Genomic DNA, 23,653 nt, shown 5'->3' on the forward strand with positions numbered 1-23,653 from the left:
CTGTTTCTTGTTTCCCTAGATTGGAGTTATCATAGGTTTAGTTCTTTGGCTTTGTAATATGGCTTCCCTGTGTTCAATGTTGTGTCTACTGTGACCTTTTTGTACCATGTTTCTGGTCCCTATGTTCTGTCTTCTCAGTTGCTGTTAAGTTTGCATGTTTAGAGTTCAGTCAGTGTGTTTCCTGTTTTACTTTGAAGGTCCATTTCTCATGTGAGTGTTTCTAGTTTTGCTTCCCTTGTCTCGTCCAGTCTGATTACTCCCAGCTGTGCTCTCCTTCTGTGTCTCATTCCCTCGTTATCCCTCTGTGTATTTAAGCCCTGTGTTTCTCTTTGTCAGTGTCGAAGTCTTCCTCATGGCTGTGTTTCCTTGCGTGTCAGTTTACCCATGTCCCAGTTTAGTTTTTGTGAGTTTTGCGTTTGGGTCCTTCTCCTGCCTGTACACAGCCGAAACATAACAGCTGGAGCCTGAACTGAAAGTGACACTGGAGGCGCTGGAGACTGAACTGAAAGTGACACTGGAGGCGCTGGAGACTGAACTGGAAGTGACACTGGAGGCGCTGGAGCCTTAACTACAGGTGACACTGGAGGCGCTGGAGACTGAACTGAAAGTGACACTGGAGGCGCTGGAGAATGAACTGAAAGTGACGCTGGAGGCACTGGAGACTGAACTGAAAGTGACACTGGAGGCGCTGGAGCCTTAACTACAGGTGACGCTGGAGGCGCTGGAGACTGAACTGAAAGTGACGCTGGAGGTGCTGGAGACTGAACTGAAAGTGACGCTGGAGGCGCTGAAGACTGAACTGAAAGTGACACTGGAGGCGCTGGAGACTGAACTGAAAGTGACGCTGGAGGCGCTGGAGACTGAACTGAAAGTGACACTGGAGGCGCTGGAGACTGAACTGAAAGTGACGCTGGAGGCGCTGAAGACTGAACTGAAAGTGACACTGGAGGCGCTGGAGACTGAACTGAAAGTGACGCTGGAGGCGCTGGAGACTGAACTGAAAGTGACACTGGAGGCGCTGGAGACTGAACTGAAAGTGACACTGGAGGCACTGGAGACTGAACTGAAAGTGACACTGGAGGCGCTGGAGCCTGAACTACAGGTGACCCTGGAAGCGCTGGAGCCTGAGCTGCAAGTGGCACTGGAGGCGCTGGAGACTGAACTGAAAGTGACACTGGAGGCACTGGAGACTGAACTGAAAGTGACACTGGAGGCGCTGGAGCCTGAACTACAGGTGACCCTGGAAGCGCTGGAGCCTGAACTGCAAGTGACACTGGAGGCGCTGGAGACTGAACTGAAAGTGACACTGGAGGCGCTGGAGACTGAACTGAAAGTGACACTGGAGGCGCTGGAGACTGAACTGAAAGTGACACTGGAGGCACTGGAGACTGAACTGAAAGTGACACCGGAGGCGCTGGAGACTGAACTGAAAGAGACACTGGAGGTGCTGGAGAGTGAACTGAAAGTGACACTGGAGGCGCTGGAGCCTGAACTACAGGAGACACTGGAGGCACTGGAGACTGAACTGAAAGTGACACCGGAGGTGCTGGAGAGTGAACTGAAAGTGACACTGGAGGCGCTGGAGCCTGAACTACAGGAGACACTGGAGGCGCTGGAGACTGAACTGAAAGTGACGCTGGAGGCGCTGGAGACTGAGCAGAAAGCGAGTGAGCTGCTGACACTGGTGACAGAGCTGAGGGTGGCTGCTGGGCAGCTAACTGAGCTGAGGGTGGCTGCTGGGCAGCTAACTGAGCTGAGAGTGGCTGCAGGGCAGCTGATTGAGCTGAGAGCAGCTGCTGGGCAGCCAACTGAGCGGAGGGTTCTCTTGCCACAGCCCGAGGAGAATCTCCACATTATACGTAATGTCGTCCCGGGGCTCCTCGGACGGATTTACTGCCGCTGGGTCCGTCACCCCCCAGGTAGCGACGGCCATCTGGGACTGTCTAGTGGACGACTTCATGGCTGTGCCTTCACCTGGAGACTGGCGGTCCATCACAGAGGGATTCCAGGAGCGCTGGAACTTTCCTCTCTGCTGTGGAGCTCTGGATGGGAAGCACGTCCAGACAAAGGCACCCCATATATCACATGGGAGACACACACATTGATATACACTAAATATTTATTTCATTTATTTTTTTGTGGTGCCCAAATTTATGCACCTGCTTGATTTTGTTTAAACAATTATTGCACACTTTTTGTAAATCCAGTAAACTTCTTTTCACTTCTCAAGTATCACTGTGTGATGATATGTGTGTATGATATATTTATATATATGTGTGTATGATATATTTAACTGACATTTTTTATTGTAACAACCAACGATTTATACAGGAAAATGATGGCTATTAACAATGTTGCCCAAACTTTTGCATCCCACTGTATTAGTATATTTTGTCATTAGTATAATATGAAATAAATTCTACGTGTCAAGTCGTGTGCCAACATTTGCTGTGTAGTAGAACTGAGACATTAGTCATTATAAAAATTTATTTGAAATAATATTAAAATTCTCAAACAGAAAAACATTAAACATAAATATATAAAATATAAGTATTTACAGAGAGACAGGAATAAAAAGGACCCAGCTGCTCTCCAGAGCAGGAACAAGGCTGAGGAGGAAATGCTCCATTGGAGACTGGTGTGGACTCTTCAGGGACACCAGGATGGCCAGCTCCACCACCGATGGACCGTCCTGGGACCTGTCCCTCATCTGCCTCGGAGCTGTCCTCCTCTCTGGGCCTGTAAAACAGCACAAAACACAAAGAAATGAGAAGGCTGCTACTAGATTTTAATTTCAACATTGAAAAAAAAAACAAAACAGGATATAATCAGATTGGTTGTAGATATTTAGTAAAGGTGATCACAAGGCAATCCCACCGACTAAAAAGGTATCAGTGCTTGCTGTACATACCTGTGGGTGCAGAAGCAGGAGCTCAGGGACTGGGGAGCCAGGAGAAGCTACAGGGGATGCTCTGCTGCAGAATCAGTTGGCTCTATCAAGACAATATTAAATGTTAACAGGTTGAATATAATAATCAGAGAAGGTATATACAGTGGTCCCTCATTTATTGCAGCAGGGGTTCTCAGAATAACTAGCCCCTGGCCACGCACTTTATACACTGTTTTCCCCACACACATGAACATTGGTCACAGTTCTCACAATTGATTCTCAAAGTGCAAAACGTAAAAGTATTATTATGCCGCGTTTTGTCTTCATCTGCCTGCCACTTTCGTGCGCGTTTTTCCCTCGCGGTGCAGGTGTCTATTTCCGAATGAGGGTCATAGTTATGGGTGTTTTTGTGCTGTTTTTTCTATTGGACGTGATGGTTATCAAAACCAAACATGATAAATTTGGCAAGCGCAGGAGACACGACACGAAGGAGATTTGTCAATCAGGCTGCAGAATGCAATGCTGTACGGTGCAAAAAAAAAGAAAAGAAAAAGAAAATCAGCGAAAAAGCGAAGCAGTGACGGATGAACAGCGGGACCACTGTGTGCTGTTTATTAATGAAGAAAATAGCCGTTCTAGCTCCAGGATACTGAACCTCATACTGTTGTAGGTAGGCAGGGGGTTGGCTTTCACGACCAGAACATCTTAAATCTTCAGTTAATGGAAGCAAGATGCATCTGTTAAAGTGATTGTGCTGAAAGGTGAGTCTTTACAACACTAATAATAAAGAACCATGTCTGGACATGGTATTTAAAATACACTTTATAGTGCTATACAAATATAGGCCATTTACCATAAAAAGAGCGTGAAACACATACTTTTTACCTATTTACAGTTTGGCCTATGACAAGAGATTTTCAACCATTCTATTTGAACTAGTGTATTTTCATTTGAGGTTGCCTTTAACTTGTTTTTAGAAACTTTGTATTGTTCTGAGACAACACTCCACTGTTAAGGTTTGGCTCAACTTGAGCAGGAATCCTGTGAAATCTTCATATTGCTCTGTTCTCTTCTCCAGAATTTCTCTTTGCAAAAGAAAGAGGAAGACCAAAGAGCTGGAGCTGTTCAGTTGCAAACAGAGAGTTCAGTTCCTTGTGAAACAAACAAGCTTAAAACAAGACAAAATTGGTTGTGTTCGACAAATTCATTTCAGAATTGAGATTTTCTTGTTTTTTTTGTAAAGATCTGGATGGATATTTTTATTTTCTTATTCTTTTGTTCAGTTTTATTTTTCAAGACTTGGTAAATTGACTTTTTTTATATAATTTGGCCCGCCCTTTTTATTTATTTTTATTTCTTTTGTTTTGGCAATAGTGAGTAATTTTGGGTTCGAAAATATTTGATATAGTATAATTAAGGTAAATTTTATGTTATTAGTTGTTATAATCTGATAAGGAATATTTTATGTCATTTTTTTGTTGTTTTATTTTTCAGTTTACCCACTGAGAAAAAAATAATTCAATTAAATTTAAATACTATCTTACTGTTCAGTGCGATTTATTCCAGTTTTTTTGCAGGACTATTGCATATTATCATCATCATCATTATTATTATTATTATTATTATTATTATCATCCTCATCATCATCATCATTATTATTATTATTGTCAAAGGAGCTTGCAAAGAAAAGCATCTGGACTTCTTTAAGTTACTTGAAGACGTTTCACCTCTCATCCGAGAAGCTTCTTCAGTTCTAAGGTCAAATGGTGGAGAGTCCCAGATATAAACCTAGTGGGAGTGTCCCCCCACAGAGGGACAAAAGGACCCCCTGATGATCCTCTAATCGCCTGAGCCAAGGTGTGGAACTGGGTGTGGGTCCCAATCAGCCAGAGTTTCGGGTGAGTTCATTGTGAAACCTAGCCCCACCTTATCATGCGAATTCCTGAGGTCAGATGGCCCAGGGTGTGAGTGGGCGTTAAGGCGTCTGGGAAGGGATCTCAAAACTGGATTATAGATGGCAGAGAGTTGGTGTCGTAAACCACCGCCTCTGTTCAAAGATGGTCGCTCACAGTGGACATAGATGGCTTCTTTCACTCCTCTTTCAAACCATCTGTCCTCTCTGTCCAAAATGTGAACATTGGCATCCTCGAAAGAGTGTCCTTTATCCTTAAGATGCAGATGGACAGCTGAGTCTTGTCCTGTGGAGGTGGCTCTTCTGTGTTGTGCCATGCGCTTGTGAAGTGGCTGTTTAGTCTCTCCAATGTAGAGGTCTGGGCATTCCTCACTGCACTGTACAGCATACACCACATTGTTAAGTCTGTGTTTTGCCGTTTTGTCTTTCGGGTGAACCAGTTTTTGTCTGAGTGTGTTGCTGGGTCTGAAGTACACTGGGATGTCATGCTTGGAGAAAACCCTCCTGAGTTTCTCTGATACACCGGCTACATAGGGGATGACAATGTTGTTGCGTCTGTCCTTCTTATCCTCCCTCGCTGGTGTCTGATCTTCTTTTCTGTGCCTCTTTGCTGACTTTAAGAACGCCCATTTAGGATAGCCGCACGTTTTGAGTGCTTCCTTTACATGTGTGTGTTCCTTCTTTTTCCCTTCAGGCTTAGAGGGAACATGTTCTGCCCGGTGGTGTAGGGTCCTAATTACTCCAAGTTTGTGTTCCAGAGGGTGATGGGAGTCAAACAGGAGGTACTGGTCCGTGTGTGTGGGCTTCCGGTAAACTTCGATGTTGAGGTTGCCATTCTCTTCAATGTGCACAGCGCAGTCCAGGAAAGGCAAACAGTCGTCCTTTGTGTCTTCCCTGGTGAACTTGATGTTTTTATCCACAGCGTTGATGTGCGCAGTGAAGGATTCCACTTCTTGTGTCTTGATTTTGACCCAGGTGTCGTCTACATATCTGTACCAGTGGCTGGGTACTCTTCCTTTGAAAGAGCCAAGAGCCTTCCTTTCCACTTCCTCCATGTAAAGGTTGGCTACAATAGGTGACACGGGGGAGCCCATGGCACAGCCATGTTTTTGTCTGTAATAGCCTTCGTTGTATTTGAAATATGTAGTGGTGAGGCAGAGGTCTAACAGTGTGCAAATCTGATCGGGTGTGAAGTTGGTCCTGCCCTCCAAGGAGTTGTCTTCTTGTAGTCGTTTTCTGACAGTCTCCACTGCCTCCGTGGTGGGTATGCACGTGAAGAGAGAGACTACATCAAAGGACACCATGGTTTCATCTGGATCCAGGGTAAGTTTCTGGACCTTGTCAGTGAAGTCGGTGGAGTTCTTGATGTGGTGTGGGGTGTTCCCCACGAGAGGAGCAAGGATGGTAGCAAGGTGTTTTGCAATGTTATAAGTGGCTGAGTTTATGCTACTGACTATGGGTCTGAGTGGGACAGCTTCCTTGTGGATTTTTGGAAGTCCGTAAATGCAGGGTATGGCATCCCCTGGGTAAAGGCGGTGATAAGTAAGGCGGTCAATGATTTTGTCCTTTTCCAAGTCTTGAAGGCAAGCTATAACTTTCTTTTTGTAGCTGCTTGTGGGGTCTCGCTTTAAGGCTTCGTAGGTATTGTTGTCACTGAGGAGAGTAGTGATCTTTGTATGGTAATCTGTAGTGTTTAGGACCACGGTGCATCTTCCCTTATCCGCTGGTAAAACAGTGATGTTGTGGTCTTTGCTCAGGGAAGCGACGGCCTTCTTTTCCTGTATTGTGAGGTTGGACGGAGGGACTTTGGCACTGGAGAGGGTGGCTGAGACTTTCATCCTGATTTGCTCTGCTTCTGTCTGTGATAATTTATTAATCCGTATGGCAGATTCTGTGGCTGTGATGAGGTCCACTATGGGCAACTGTTGTGGAGAAATGGCAAAATTGAGACCTTTGGCTAATACTCTCTTTTCAGGTTCAGTGAGATTCCTGTCTGAAAAGTTCTTAACCCATTTCTCCTGACTGTCTTCAGGTGTGTTTTCTTCTATGGGTTGTGTAGGTTCAGATTCAGAATGAGGAGTGTGTGTTTTTGAAAGCAAGGTGTGAAATTTCCTGCGTTGTCTTTCTTTTCCTTTCTTTTCTTTTCCTTTTCCACCTCTCATCCGAAGTCCAGACGCTTTTCTTTGCAAGCTCCTTTGACTACGATGACCTGGATGACTGAGAACCTTCACAGACATATTATTATTATTATTATCATTAGTATTATTATCATTATTATTATTATGTGTGTGTGTGTGTGGGGGGGGGGGGGGGTTAAATCACCATTTTATCATCATCAGCCTTTGACGGAAACTCACACGGATCGTTTCATGTGAATTTCGTGATCCGCAAATATTTACTTAACTTAAGGCCACCTAAACACTCTAAAGCTTAAAGGATAAGCTTGATAAGACACCTACGAACTGGGATTTTAGGTTTTGTTTAGCAAGTTAATCCAAAGAAAGCTTGGCTGTTTTGAACTTCATTTGCCCCCCAGATAACTGGAACACTCCTGTTATGCTGAACTGACTTCGTACAGCACCTAGAAACGAAAGCATGAAAAACAAAAGGAAAAAACTAAATCAGCTACGTACACCAGTAGCGGTTTTAGATACGGGCGACACGGGCGGTTGCCCGGGGCGGCATTGTGGTGGGGGGCGGCATCACGGGCATCGACAAATAAAATTGCTGGTACTCATGCTGCCCCGACATCAGCCAGCGCATATTGGGAATGGCATAGGCACCGATCGGTTTTCTATCGCCCATTTGCTGGGAGTAAGGGCGCCCTCCATTTTGCGAGGTGCACCTGCTGCTTGCGGCACAGGAAGGAGAGGGCTGGCTGGAGCAGCATCTAATAACCAACTCGCAAAATAAAAACAAACCAACAAACACAAAAACACCAGACATTATGATACAGACTTATAATTTGCACCGATGGTTTTTTTTTTTTCGAAATTCTATACACGAAAAGTGAGCGCGAGAGCCCTCGGTGCGCCTGCTCCAAAGTAAACTTTATTGTCATCTCCTCTACATACAGTCCAGTATATAGAGAGACGAGACGACGAGGCTCCAGTTACAGCAGTGCAAGTAAACAAACAATATATATAAGAAGAGTAAGAAAGTAAATATACACTTTAGGACTCGGGGTAAAGGGATCAATAACAATTGAAAATTTATAATTTACAGTTTGATGATTTAAAGTCTCACACACAACCCGTCGAAAGGGGAGGGGGGCCGGCTGCTTCCAAATAGAGCACATTTCATTCATAATGATGTAAATCCAAGCCCATTATGTATTCATGATTTGAATCCTGGGTTGTGTGAAATCCCAGAAATACACCTTAGACAAAGTGAATCTATCAACTAAGGTGCAGGTCTATTAGGTTATGTTGTGGTGATCCTCGAGTTGGGGGATTTGTGTTTATACTGGAGTGCAAAATTAAAACCAATGTAAGGTGGACAAGAAAAGTTCAAAGCCATCAGGTGCTCAGTTTAGAAAAATTAGAAAAGAAGAGGAGGAGAAACGAGCAAAAGATGCAGGTAAGCAGATGTGTCATTGGATAATGGCAGGTCATCCTGAAACAATCAGAGTCAGAATCAGAATACTTTATTAATCCCTAAGGAAATAATGTGGATTACAGTTGCTCCAAAAAGAAATGGTAAAAATAGTAACAGTAACAGACTAAACTCCAAACATTATGTTACAGATTTTAATATTAATTAGTCATTGTCAGTTGTTGATTTGTCCTGTTCTCATTGTATGACGCATTATGATGGCTGTTTGGTAGTCGTTTGCATACAATGCATACTCTCTCTCTCTTCATATGTGTGTGTGTGTGTGTGTGTGTGTTTCTCTGGCAAAATTCAGTATGGTTCCGACAACAGTTTTATGTTAATGTATAATCCTTAATATGTTTTATGTGTGTGTGTGTGTGTGTGGGGGGGGGGGGGGGGGCAGAGGGAGTGTTCGCCCGGGGCGCCAAACAGGCTAGGACCGCCACTGACGTACACAGATTACGTCACATAGTAGTGCGAGGGCTGCGCACTCTTCACCTTTTTTTTTCCAACTATATTTGAAATTATAAAGCGAACAGTCAGACGTTCCAGTTCAGTTCTCTTCACTTTAGCTCCTAAGAAGTCTCTTGTTGAGTTTTGACGTGAGACGATATGAACGGAAAAATAAGCCTTCTCCTTCTTTTTCTCGTCTTCCTTACATCGACACCAGGTAAGACCTCTTCATGTTTTATGGGTGTTTTTTTTTTTATTTAGAACATAAATCTACAGTTCATAATCTAAAAAAACATTGCTCTTTTACATTTACAATGAAACTTATTATTAAACACTGTTGGAAATGTCGAGTTTAAACTGAGTGGTTAACGGTGTTTTGAGCGTGAACAATACAAAACAAAAAAACAAAAAAGACCAAAATATGTTTATTCAAAAAATGAATTTGCAGTGTTGTTAAAGTATACCAAGCTGCTAAAAATACACGCACAATATTAGGCACATGAGCGTGTGTAAGTACTCATTCGTCTGGCTCCTTACAGCCTTGTGAGTAATATAAATGTGATGCTGACAAGTGATGAGATGATTACATTAAAAAGTTATTTTTAAGCAATACTGGTGGAAGATAAATGACTGACATTCCAAAGCTGACATCTATAAAGAAATTAATTCAATCAGAACATCTTCTTCCAACTGACTTTTATCAGTTACAAACAAAACAGTGAACAAAACTGATGAAAGTCTGTTGGAATGAATGGTGGTCAATAAAATGGTGACAAGCAAGACAGTGGGGGGAAGTTGTATTTTTCCCTCATAGGCACCTGTTTTTTCTTCAGGTGTGCAGAGATTTTATTTTTAAGGCAGTTTAAAGAAAGCTAAATACAGGCAATGTAAGGCATTTTCATCCTCAGTTTAATTTTCACTTTGTTCCTCTCATTTCTTTCATTATGTGTGATTCAATTATTTTAGTCCCTTTACCCTCCCCTTACAAAACATTGCCCCTGCAGTGCCCCCACTCTATCCAAGCACTGCTCTTTGTGTTATGGTTTCATTATTATTCACATGCCTATCTGACTTCCAGTAAGTCCAGTCTGTTATTTATTAATTCTGCTTCCTAACACCTTGTTTAACAATGTTATCAGTGACATCATGATCTGACCCAGCAGCAGTGGCAGTCCTAGCCTGTTTGGCGCCCTGGGCGAACACTCCCTCTAGCGCCCCCTCCCCCCCAACCCACACACACACACACACACACATAAAACATATTAAGGATTGTACATTAACATAAAACTGTTTTCGAAATTCAACAGAGAAACACACACACACACACACACACACACACATGAAGAGACGGAGAGTATGCATTGTATGAAAACGGCTACCAAACAGCCATCATAATTCATCATACAATGAGAACAGGACAAATCAACAATTTACCATTTCTTCTTGGAGCAACTGTAATCCACATAATTTCCTTAGGGATTAATAAAGTATTCTGATTCTGATTGTTTCAGGATGACCTGCCATTATCCAATGACACATCTGCTTACCTGTATCTTTTGCTCGTTTCTCCTCCTCTTCTTTTCTAATTTTTCTAAACTGAGCACCTGATGGCTCTGAACTTTTCTTGTCCATTGGTTTTAATTTTGGACTCCAGTATGAACACAAATCCCGCAACTCGAGGATCACCACAACATAACCTAACAGACCTACACCTTAGTTCACAGATTCACTTTGTCTAAGGTGTATTTCTGGGATTCAAATCATGAATACATGATGGACTCGGATATATAAAATATAAATTTTACATTGTTATTGATCCCTTTACCCCTAGTCCCGAAGTGTATATTTATTTTCTTACTCTTCTTATATATATTGTTTGTTTACTTGCACTGCTGTAAAAGGAGCCTCGTCGGAGATGACAATAAAGTTTACTTTGACTTCAGCAGCGAGCAGGCCCACACTTTTCGCGTATAGAATTTCGATAAAACATTGGTGCAGATTATAAGTCTGTATTATAATGTCTGGTGTTTTCGTGTTTGTTGTTTTGTTTTATTTTGCGAGTTGGTTATTAGATGCCGCTCCAGCCACCAGTGAATCCCCCGCCGCTCCGCCCTCTCCTCCCTGTGCCGCAAGCAGCAGGTGCACCTCGCATACGGAGGGCGCCCTTACTCCCAGCAAATGGGTGATAGAAAACCGATCGGTGCCTGTATCATTCCCAATATGCGCTGGCTGATGTCGGGGCAGCATGAGTACGAGCAATTTTTTATTATATTTTGCCGATGCCCGTGATGCCGATGTACTGGCAAAAAATTACCAGGACATTTTCCGTTTTTCTACGGAATTTTGTCCACAGCTGCCTAAAGCATTCATGGTCCTGCAAATGTGTCCATCAGTGTACATGTGTACTTTTTTTTTTTTTTGTATTCCAGTTTAGTTCTTTCTGGTGTCCAGCAATAAAGCTGCCCTTTTGAGTTTGTTTCATTTCCGTGTCTGAGTCTACATTTTGGTCCTTTCCTGTCTGCCTGCACACAGATCATGACAGTTATGCGCCTCATAAGCCTTTTAAAACCCCAGAATGGCAAGTATTGCCTGAAGGACCGCAGTATTCATTAAATTCCTTTTAGGTAGCAAGAGCAGGCGCCAACTGGAAGAAGCGTGGAGAGAATTCACAGAGCAGAACTTTCAAAATAGCACAGCACACAATAACCATTTACATTCTTTTACATTATTAGGGGAATCTAAAACATTTTTACAATAAACGTCATACTTATTTCTCTAATTCTGATTCTTTAGGGAGCCCCTCATTAATTCCTCTGTCTGCAACAAGTTATTATAGCCCCTGCACCAACCAACCCCCCCCCACACACACACAATTTTCTTATTAGCCAGTTTCTGGAAGCCTGCTAAGGGGCACCAGGGCTGTACTTTCTGCCCTTTGTGGTAATGCTGTGGCATTTAAAGATATCGGTGACATTAGCTCAGGGTAAAAGTACAGAACTGCTAGTGACTGCACTGTGAAGCCCGAGTTTCATTAACCAGACAAATGTGATCTTTTTAGACTAAAGCAACTTTTTTTTCACATGTCATTATGAATGTCATTGACAGGTGTGTGCCCACTGAGTTTCCAGGAAGTAAATGTCAAGGCAGGTGAGATGGCGGTACTGCAGTGCCCTTCTTACAGAGAGTACCGTGATGGAGATGCTGAGGTGTTCTGGACCAGTCACACCATGGATGAAATGAAACTCTTCAACATGTCAACATCAGCTGAGCAGAGGCAGATGGGTGTGCTGGTTCATGGAAGAATCCTTGTTATTCTCAGAGCTTCAGTAAACCATCAGGGGAATTACTCCTGCTCTTTTCGGTAAAATTAATGGTTTCCTTGTCTAAGACTGACATCAAACAAAAGCCGTGCCCACACACTGACATAAAGTACTATTTCCTATACGACAGGATAGCAGAGCAAGTTTAACTTGTATTATATTTTATTGTAACATTTTAAGGTTGTTATTGAACATCACGGCACCAGAAAAGCACTTTTTATATTTGTACTGAACCAGGTTGCTTGTTGGCATTATGGTATGACAGTTTCCCTAAATGCTGCTAACATATATGTGAGGATCCTGTGTTTGCAAATAACAACCCGCCATCTGAAGTTAGCAAATCCTGAAACACAACTGAGGACGGCGGGTTGTTGTTAAGGTACAGAAAAACTGGGACAAAGCCATATTTTATTCAAACTAGAACATAGAAAAAATTCACTTTTTTTATAAATTTAGATGGTTTAACAATTAATGTACCATTTTAAGTAAATTTTAAGAAAACAATCATTTTAATAATTCTTAATAATTTTCAATTAATTACTTTGAATTTGACGGCAGCCGCATGTCTCAAAAGGTGGGACAGGGCCATGTTTAACACTGTGTAGCATCACCTCTTCTTTGAACAACAGTCTGTGAACATCGGGGAACTGGGTAGAGCAGCTGCTGGATATTTGGGAAAGGAATGTTGTCCCATTCTCAACAGTCACTCTTCAGCACTCTTCATTACCCTATTTTTTTTGTCCAGTGTTTTGATTGGTGAAAGGTCTAAACACCAGGCAGGCCAATTCAGCACCCGGACTCTTCTACTTCAAAGCCATGCTGTTGTAATGACAGCAGTATGCAGTTTAGCATTGTCTTGCTGAAATATGCAAGGCCTTCTCCGAAAGACATAGTCATAGAGTATATGTGGCTTTAAAACATGTATATACCTTTCAGCATCCATTATTACAAGCTGTGTAACACGTTGCCAAAAACTCTTTCAAGTTTTGTTTTTTTCTGACCTCAGGACAGTTTTTCGCTTTGCCTCAGTGAATCATAGAAGATGATTATGTTGTTCTTTACATGGTGGTGCATTAGCCTACATTAGTGGATGGCACAAGTGTCCCTGAGCCCATGCTGTGATTTTCATGATAAATTAAATTTAAACCAGTGCTGCCTGCAGGCCTAAAGTTAAAATCATGATTTTCATGTGTAACACAAACACTTCCTTCTCAACCTTTTATTGGTTGAAAAGTGTTTTGTTGAATTTTGTTAAGACATGCCATCAAATTCAAAATGAGTGTTTTTCTGAAATGGTACATCTCAGTCAAAACATTTGTTTTCTGAGTTCTGTTGTGAGTAAAATAAATAAATCAGGTAAAATAAAATCAGACAAAGGCACACAAGAAGCATGAATGTATCACAGGTTATCAGGTTTCATCTTCTGTAGGTCAGAGAAGAGCCTCTCAGTAATCCAGCATTAAAGGAATGGATTACTGAAGGCGAAGCTGAGAGGGATTTTTATACAGAATGCCAGATATGTTAGTTTCATTTCACTGTTTGGGGCACAAATCTTTCTCAGCTAATAATAGTAGATGAACACCATTTTAAAACTAATCCTTTAAGTCTTCTCTTACTTTCACATTTTTTGTTTCATTTTGCCTGTTGCTCAGAAGGAAAGTTAAAACTTCCTGTTACTGTTTTCTTTCCTTGGTAGGAATTCCAGCAGACGGTCCTGGATAAGCCTCAAAGTATACACAGGGCAGTCCAGAGACTCTGAACAAATGAACCAGATCTCTAAAGAATGTTACACAGAGGAGTACTGCCAGTTGTATTGCCCTGAAAAAAATGTTCGCTTTAACACCCTGAATATCACCAGAAGCGGCATCACATGGCACAAGGTAAACAGAGCAGATTATGTGAATGAGATCAAACTGTAAAATATTGTTACAGGGTTTTAATGTTTTTCCAAATTTGACAACTGACTACTTAAAAATTGAGCTTATATGTTGTAGGAGGGCAGGTCATCACCAAAAGACGGTTACTTCCCAAGTGTGAAAAAAGAGGACAGTGGCAACTATACCTGCACCCGGTCTTACCTGTATGATGGTCAAATATATAACATGACCTCTACGGTGAAACTTGATGTCCAACCAAGCAGTAAGAAAAACACATTTTGCAGATATTTATTTTTAATGATTTTAATACGTGCTTTTCAAAAGGGTTTTTTTTTTTATTTCCACAGAAATAACTAAGAAAGCAGTGATAATTTCACCAGAGAACAAGCAGGTATTTGAGGTAGATTTAGGTGAGTTATTGTCTATATTCATACACCTTCACACTCTTGGCTAAAGCTTAAATGTTAATCATTTATAACAATCTGTGTTAACTCTGCTTTTTCTAGGCTCAACAGTGATGATTGATTGTAAAGCAGTTATGATGTCAAACACTGATGACTTGTTTTGGTTAAGTGGAAATTCATTTGTGGATACAGACACTAGTCTACCAGTTTTCTATAATGATACACGGTAAATATTTCACACACAAGTCCTCTGTGGGTCACACTGATGTTATATGTAGTCACATCAGCACAGATATGAATTCTGCGTTTAGATCTGCCTCAGTCATTTCCTTCTCTTCTCAGGGTCATCAGCACAGAGGAAATCAGCATGACAACATCTCTAATCTTCAGAAAAGTGTCAGAGGACGATCTGTCAAAAAACTATACCTGTAAACTGCAATCTGCCTACCAAACAAGCTTTGTCACTATCACGCTAAAACAAAAAGGTATGGCCAGCTGAACATTTTGAGTACTTAATAATACTCTTTAATGTGTTTATTTATTAGATGAGCTAATTTAGAAAATCCCCATCACTCCCTACAGCTGCTCCTTCCTCTTACTTTGTGGCTTTATGGATTGTGGGCTTTGTGCTGATGGTGATGGTGCTAACAGCAATTATTTATGCAAAGTTTAAAGTCGACATCACGCTTTTCCTTCGTCGAATTCTTGGCTGCCATCGAACCATCCCAGGTAGTATTCATATATTTTGCTAATTCAAACATTGTCTGTGTTCACATTTTTGTCAGAACGGCAAAAATCTGCTTTTTTCTATCCACTTTTAAAACAACATTTTAATTTTTTTCCATTTAGATGGAAAAAGCTACAACGCCTGCTTGATGTATTACAAGAGTAGCACAGATCCAGGACTAAATGAAGATGACAGAAAAAGGCTGGAGAGTGAAATGAAGTACAGATTTGGTTATAGTCTCTGTCGCTACAGTCCTGATGTTGTACCAGAGAGAGGTGCTTACATTTTTCATATTTTTACAAAATTGTTATTCTAAATTTTGTCCTTACAAATTCAATCAAGGGGAAAACAACGCACTCTGATCTGTGCTTGTCTGCTCCTGTAGGAGAGGCTGTGTTAGACTGCATAAAGCAGAGTCAGACAGTGGTTCTGGTCCCCTGCTCAGAAGATTCTGGTTCAGGAGTCGACCTGCTGAACAGTATCCAAGCATCCCTCAAGAAGTTGCAGACTCACGTGGTTTTGATTAAAACTGAGACAGGAGTCTTGAGCACAAGTTCATCTTCAGAGGCCTTAAAACTCTGCAAAGCTGCAGACTGTGTCACCTGGAAGGGAAAAAGCTCGATGCTGCCCTCTTCTGACTTCTGGAAGCTGCTACGTTATTACCTACCTGCCCCGCAGAGAGCACCCAGAGCTTTAATATGACTGTACAGTATTTAGGATGTAAGACTGTATTTCCTCCACTGAACACACACATGTAAAGGAAGCTCTTAAAACATGTGGTTATCCTATTTGGTCTTTCATCAAGTCAGCAAAGAGGCACAGAGAAGACGATCAGACAGAAACTAGGGAGGATCAGAAAGACAAACACAACAATATTGTCATCCCCTATGTAGCATCTTTATCAGAAAAACTCAGGAGAGTCTTCTCCGAGCACAACATCCCAGCCACACAAAAACTGGTTCATCCCAAAGACAGAACTCCAAAACACAAACTTAACAATGTGGTGTATGCTGTACAGTGTAGCAAGGAATGCCCAGACCCCTACATTGGAGAGACCAAACACCCACTTCATAAACGCATGGCACAACATAGAAGAGCCACCTCCACGGGACAAGACTTGGCAGTCCATCTGCATCTAAGACAAAGTCACTCCTTCGAGGACACCAATGTTCACATTTAGGACAGAGAAGACAGATGGTTTGAAAGAGGAGTGAAGGAAGCCATTTATGTCCACTGTCAACGACAATCTATGAACAGAGGTGGTGGCTTACAACACCAACTGTCTGCCATCGATAACCCAGTTTTGAGTTCCCTTCCCAGACGCCTTAACGCCCATTCACATCCTGGGCCTTTTGACCTCAGGAAATCTTGTATTGAGGGCTAGGGCTAGGTTTTAGCTTTTCGGTTGAGAGGTGAAAAGTCTTCAAGCAACTTTAAGAAGTCCAGATGCTTTTCTTTCCAAGTTCCTTAGACTGTAAGCTGGAGTAGAAGCAGCATCTCACTAATCCAGAAGATCTTCATTTAGTCTGGATAAAAGCATAACATTTTAACTATTAGAGGAAATATTTATTCATAACCATCACACAAGTGTATCATTATATACAGACACTTTTATTGCTGGTGATATATCACCAGCCATATATATATATATCACCATATATATCACCATATATATCACCACAAGTAAAGGCTTTAAAACCAAGTTAGTACAAACGTCGCTAATGTCACATAACTTTCCCGACATGTGGCCAACAGTAATGTTTTAATGTTCTTCATTATAAAAACATTTGCGCATAAATAAGTGACATAATACTCAGTACTTACTTCTGAAAGTTTACTCTTCGTCCGCTCCGCTTCCGCCGTTTTTCTGGTTTTGTATCCATATGTTTAATGATTTCTGGAGACACTGGATTCCCAGGCTTTCATTTACATATTCTCTGCTTTTTTGGACTTTGTAACTTGACCCAGTATTTCATATTAAACCCTTGGGTTTGCAATGGCAGAAATGAAGCGTTGGAGAGAGCTAATCATTTGGAACAGCTGTTTTGGAAAAAGATTTGATCTTTTGGAGAATTTGGAACACATTACTACAGCGACATCTGGTGGCCAAATAAATGTGATTTTAAATTATTGCACTGAATAAATGTGAATGTTTTCATGTGTCTTTGTCTTTTTGTCTGTCACCTTTTCTCTTGGTTTATAGTATTATTTGTATGGAAGGATATTTTGTTTGAACCAGTCAGTAATTGTAGGTTGTGCTTCTGCACATAAAGACATCAATCAATATTTATAGGGTGTGTTTGTGCATGTTTAATTATTTTTATTAAGAAAAACAACGTGTTCAACAGTACGTGTTCAACAGTACTGAGACAATTTTGTCTTTTGCACAAAATCTCCTGCTTTGAATGATATTCTCTCTTGGGAGATTGATGTGGTTGGAGTGGAAAGATTTGCCAGCTGGAATAGATGAGGGAATATGGTGGAATGTTGGTCCAGTAATCTAGAGGGTCATCTCCTCTTGGTACATATAGGGCTTAGAGAGTGTTGAACCTCAGCAGTAGTATTATCTGTGACACCCTATCCATGGTTAGTTTACCTACCCTGCTGTCAAAAACATCGTAGAGCTTGTACTGTAGTGTACCATTATTTGCCTCCTGACATGACGTCACGCTGTCAGTGATCCCACTTTACCTGTCAGTAGACATCACTCCTCGAATGACAAACTAATGACGATTTTGAATTGATTACTCCACAAACACAAGCCACAACTTTTCTGTCACTGCAACTTATCGTTGATCATTCATTTAATTCTTAAATTAAATGTCTGGCCACAAATGAAGACAAATCATTTTAGTTCTCCCCAAAGATACTGAGGCTGAGCATGTGGGCCACCTAGAGGCTGTGGGGGCTCAATGTATCTACAAATTCACCACCCAACAAAATATGGGTCTTAGTAATGTGGAACCGGGTGAGCATAGGCAATGCGTCTGCATCAGAAGACAGAGGAGCTAAGTCACACAAAAGAAGTCAAAGGAACACTGCTTCATACAACATTGGAGAATTTTATCCACATTACTTTTGTAAAGTGAATATTTGATAATATAAAAAGCATAAGATCCACTATGTTTAATTCAAGGTTCCATCAGTTTTTCCCTAATGAAATGAATTCAAACAAGCACCTGTTTGGAAAAATCTGGATGTGGAAACCATGTTGTAGGTCTGGAATCTGTCCTTCATGACCATTGTCTCTCTCTAATTTAAGAAAAATCCCGCAAACCTGTTAACATCAACTAGGCATGTTTTGTTGTCTTATTGTTAGCAAGTAAATCATGAAAGTGGTTCTCAGAAGAGGAAGGAGAGCAGAGAGAGGATGAGTTTGCTGTCAGGACTTTGGATCTGAGCAACGCTGTCATTGACTTTGCTGTGAGCAAGGCTTGAAAGACGAAGTTCTGATGGGTGAGTTGTTTGCCTTTGTGTCTATGTGAAGGACTGAAACATTGCTACCAATTTATGTTAAAAATATATGTTGTAATACATGTGTGAGTGCGTGCTACATCTAGAAGCTGGTCCACTGGAAAAGCTCATTGAATGAGCAATTCTTTAAATGAGTGTGATTGTTTGTCATGATGACCTCATCCAGTCTGCGAAGACCTGTTGTTCTCTCTTTTTTTCTGTTCTTGTAGAGATCACAGTTGTCTTTGTGTTACTTCAGCAAAGCTAAATCTCTTTGGGGGATTTTGGTAGTTTAGTTAAAAATGATGTGGGATTAGAGCATAAGCTTAGATATGTGTGTCCACTCGTCTCACCTCTGACTGCAGTTGTTGTCCATGATGCTGATCAAAAGCTGAAATTATACTATTGATTTTATTTATTATGCTACTGCTGTGTTTGCTCCAGAACAATGTGAGTCCCAAAATATCTTCATTGGGACCTGTCATAGAGTTGATATGCCTGTGGAAGTTAAATGAAGCAAGATTGTCACGTCCGGTGTGGCAGACGTGTGGAATTGGAGATAGGACCCAAAATGCGGCAGCTCTGGTGCAGATGAGTATTTATTTAACAAAAGAAAATACAAACAGCAATGGCGTGGGTGAAGGTGAAACAGGAAAACCTAAACTGGGTAAAACTAACAAAACAAACCAGAAACGAAGATGCAGGGAGGTCCGGGGAAATACATACGGAGAGACGCAGGGAGACAGAGGGGAAACAACACAGACGAACCAGCACAAGGATGAGGTAACACACCCTATAAATACACACGGCAGGAATCAGGGGATGGGAAACAGGAGGGGAACACACCTGGAAGACATCACAGCTGACGAGGCAGGGGAAACGTAATCAGAACACACTGACATAAGATACAGACTTTCACAATAAAACAGGAACTTACACATGAAAGGACACAAACTAAGAAACGCGGACTAGATACAGGAACACACGGGCAGAACAGAGTAAACACTAAACAGAGGAAGAACCAATAATCACACTAATAGAAAACACAAAACGCTGGGTCAAAAGGACCCAGGACCATGACAGAGATGAATTCAGAAGCATAGCCATGCTCACACATTTTGCTAAAAAAAAAACAACAACAAAAACAAACCAAGACAAAAACAAAACAAGCGAGAACATACCACTATTATCTCATAAAACACATGCTCCTGTACTGATTTCTTGTGGTCTCATGCACAACTCTAGTGTATCCAGCATTAACACATCTTTGGACTTCATGCTCAGAATTCCAGGGTAAAGTAAACAAATGAAAGTTGAACTCCAAATCTTTTATCTGCTTGATTCACTGTGGCATAAAGAGGTAACAGGCTTCACCTGCACATGAAAATCAACCTAATTCGTAAGTTCACTAAGGAAGCTCTCATCTGTCAGCTTTCCTGGGTCTTCTTTCTGACAGCCTTCTTCTAGCCAGTCAGCCTCCATTCTCTGTGCAACCCACCTTTACCCAAATTCCATCTCATACAAGGATCTCAGAGCTCCATCCAAGCCTCCATCTTTATCTTGACCACCACCAGCATCTAGACTCCAGGGTCTCCTGCCCCAATTCCTGTCACTGCTGGGATTCAGTCTCACTGTGCTGAGCCATATGAGTCCAATCACCAAATAGCTTTGAATTGAAGTCTATATTTTAGTAAATCACGCTCAGTTTCTTGTTATGATACCTCCTTATAAACTGCCTTTGAAAATAGTTCGTTCGTTCCACTCCTCACGTGTACACCACTTTGTCAGCACAAACAATCACATGTCTGTCATTACCTGCGAAAAAAGGAAGTGACATCATTTTCATGGGAAAGGTAGTTTTTTTTGTTGTTTGTCTTTTTTTCCCCTCCAGTGCCTGTGAAAGGTCCACTGGTACTAATGAAAGTCATGTTTGACTTTGTGCCTCTTTCTGTATTGTTCCCAGGATGCTTAGGTTTGATTGCACTGTTGGAAATAGTTTATTTTGATGCACATGCTGTTTTTGTAAATTGTGCACAATAATATCCATTTTCATTTTTTGCTGCAGTTAATAAAAATTAGTGCATCTCAAAAATGAAATTTAAAGACACTGTGAATTTTTTGCATTTGCATTTGCAATTTTGAGTAGAAGAATGTGTAAAATCAAAAACAATTTTCAATTTCTTTGTAGTTTATTGCACTCTTTTGCAATTTATTTAGTTACTATGGACTTAATGCATACATATTATTAAGATTTAGGATATAACAGTTGTAATGATGCATAGAAGCTTGAAATGCTACAAAAAAAAAAAGGGCACTACAGCATGTAAAAATCTAAAGATGAGGTCTGGTGGTTCTATGTTGGGCTTAAAAGGGTTAAATGCCTGTAGTAAGGAGCCTGTTAACAGAGATAAATTGATCAAATTTTAAAAAGGAGTTATACCATTAATTAATGCTATGACTTCTTTGAGCAGTCTTGTAGGGATGGTTTGGAAGAAGTAATTATTGGAGTCAGCTCGGAAAAATCAAGTGCTCTCATTTTAAGCTGTGTTGGTAATTTTGTGGAGCCAGGAGTGTGAGCATAGCACGAGCCACTGGGTCCAAGTCCTCCATCATATCTGACACCAGTTCCACAGACAATTCCAAGACAAGTCCCCTTGCCATCCATCTGGTCTGACCTGTCCATCCTGTTGCTCCTGTTGAAGCTCTGCTGTCTTCATTCTTGTGCCACTTCTGCACATGCTCTGTGACTGCCCAACTTCCGTCACCTCCCATCTTTTAGAAAGAGTGAGCGCATGTGATGATTTCTTTTATTAAGATGGAGTAGGACATAAAAACTTTTCAAAATAAAAGCATGCAAAAATATATACAAACATGGTCTAAGGAGCTTGGAAAGAAAAGCGTCTGGACTTCTTTAAGTTGCTTAAAGACGTTTCACCTCTCATCTGAGAAGCTTCTTCAGTTCTAAGGTGAAATGGTGGAGAGTCCCAGATTTAAGCTCTGTGGGAGTAACCCACCAAGAGGGACAAAGGACCACCTAATGATCCTCTACCTAATCACACAAGCCAAGATGTGAGAACGAGTGTAGGTCACAATCAGCCAAGGTTTTGGGTGAACTCATTGTGAAACCTAGCCCCACCCTGTCATGTGATATATGAGTTTTCCTAAACTCCTAAACAGAAACTTAACAGCATAGTGTATGCTGTACAGTGTAGCGAGGAATGCTCAGACCTCTCCATTGAAGAGACCAAACACCCACTTCATAAACGCATGGCACAACATAGAAGAGCCACCTCCACGGGACAAGACATGGCAGTCCATCTGCATCTAAAGGACAAAGGTCACTCCTTCGAGGACGCCAATGTTCACATTTTGGACAAAGAATATGGTTTGAAAGAGGAGTGAAAAAAGCCATCTATGTCCACTGTGAATGACCATCTTTGAACAGAGGCGGTGGTTTACAACACCAACTGTCTGCCATCTATGATACAGTGTTGAGATCCCTTCCCGGACACCTTAATGCCCACTCACATCTTGGGCCTTTTGACTTCAGGAAATCACGTGATAGGTGGGGCTAGGTTTCACTCGAAACCTTGGCTGATTGTGACGAACACACATTTTCACACCTTGGCTCGTGTGACCTTAGAACTGAAGAAGCTTCTCGGATGAGAGGTGAAACAACTTCAAGCAAATTAAAGAAGTCCAGACGCTTTTCTTTCCATGTTCCTTAGACTACGATGACCTGGATGACTGAGAACCTTCACAGATATATACAAACATGCATAAAACCATACGATAAAACCAAACCAATAAAACACACTAAATAAAACATTAAAACCACTTCCACCCCATAACAAAATGTTGAGGAATATGGACAGTTTACCTATTACTGTCATTTTCTTAAGGTTTCAGCTCTTTAAATCAATTTTTTTATTCGGGAATCTGGTCTTTTTTCTTAAAACTTAATAAATCAATGAATCACTAGGGATTGTCTTAATAGACTTCATAATGTTCTTGAATAAACAGATTATTGCGTTTCATATGGGGACTTCTGAAATTTGATTTGAGAGTACTCTGGGAACTTTTTTTGTGGTGTCTGTTTAAAAAAAAGAAACTGTTTCTTCTTTCAAATCTAAGGTAAGATCCACTTTGTTAGATCTGTTATGCTATTAGATGTGACAAAGTGACATGACAAAATGAAAATGAAAATGAAAAAAAAACAACTAAATTTAAAGTTAAGGGGTAACAACATTTCAAGACTAGTTGTCTCCTAGAAGATTTATAAAAATAAATAAATAAAAATAAAACCACAAACACACACACATTTTTATGTAAAGTAGATAAAGGTGTTATATATATGTGAAAATATGTAGGATCGTTCTCTGGCTTAGGGCCAATGTGCTAGCAATGACAAATATAGCTTAGACAAGAAATGGCCTGATGTTGGACTGCATGACTAAATTAACCAGTTCCTCATTCTTACCAGAGAATCATTGCTCAAGTTCAGTGATCACTCATTCCAGAAAGGAAATACAAATTTCCTTTTAAGATCCTCTAACTCGGAAGAACAGCTGACCAACGTATGTCCTCCACAAGTCAATTCCAAAACAAATCCATCTGTCGGTATCTGTGTAAACATGCTGTTACAGACAGGAGAGCCTGGAAAGCATAATCTTCTTCTAACTGACAAATGTGGTGTACATGTGGTTTGATGGAGGTGTAAAACACTGTAAGAACTGCTTTAAAAAATATCATGCACCATAGGAAACTGCCTTTGTTGTGGCTTTCTACCATTTCTTCATGGTCTCAAAATAATCTAGCTTACCTCCCCAGCATGCAGGTCACTGCCACAATACGTTACAGGTGCTCCCTACTTTCATGTATTTCAGTGAAACTTTTCTATCTGATGTAAAACACTGCCTGAAACAGACTTGCTTTAAAGTTGTTTCAGGAAACTCCATGTTTTTTAAAGAGGTCAATGTCTTTATCCAATTCTTAACTTTAGACCTTCCTTAGGACCTAAAAA

General features: G+C 41.0%; 1 protein-coding gene and 1 pseudogene across 3 annotated transcripts; both read left to right on the forward strand.

Moving 5' to 3' along the window:
* The first annotated feature begins 8,909 nt into the window (after positions 1-8,909).
* LOC146525450 (interleukin-1 receptor accessory protein-like) lies at positions 8,910-17,337 on the forward strand. 3 transcript variants are annotated; one of them, XM_085156472.1, is made up of 10 exons: positions 8,910-9,066; positions 11,955-12,210; positions 13,866-14,049; positions 14,164-14,308; positions 14,394-14,456; positions 14,553-14,676; positions 14,793-14,935; positions 15,033-15,182; positions 15,300-15,452; positions 15,563-17,337. In XM_085156472.1, exons 1-10 carry the CDS (start codon positions 9,009-9,011, stop codon positions 15,877-15,879), a joined length of 1,593 nt encoding a protein of 530 aa, XP_085012598.1. In that variant the 5' UTR covers positions 8,910-9,008; the 3' UTR covers positions 15,880-17,337. The 3 variants fall into 3 exon arrangements, with proteins under 3 accessions (XP_085012598.1, XP_085012610.1, XP_085012602.1); XM_085156476.1 differs by having other exon boundaries at positions 8,911-9,066; positions 15,033-15,179; XM_085156484.1 differs by lacking the exon at positions 15,033-15,182.
* LOC146525451 (uncharacterized) lies at positions 15,902-17,337 on the forward strand (annotated as a pseudogene).
* Positions 17,338-23,653: the final 6,316 nt, after the last annotated feature.

The sequence above is a fragment of the Neolamprologus multifasciatus genome, chromosome 1 (genome assembly GCF_963576455.1).
Source record: "Neolamprologus multifasciatus chromosome 1, fNeoMul1.2, whole genome shotgun sequence".
NCBI classification, from domain to species: Eukaryota; Metazoa; Chordata; class Actinopteri; order Cichliformes; family Cichlidae; genus Neolamprologus; species Neolamprologus multifasciatus.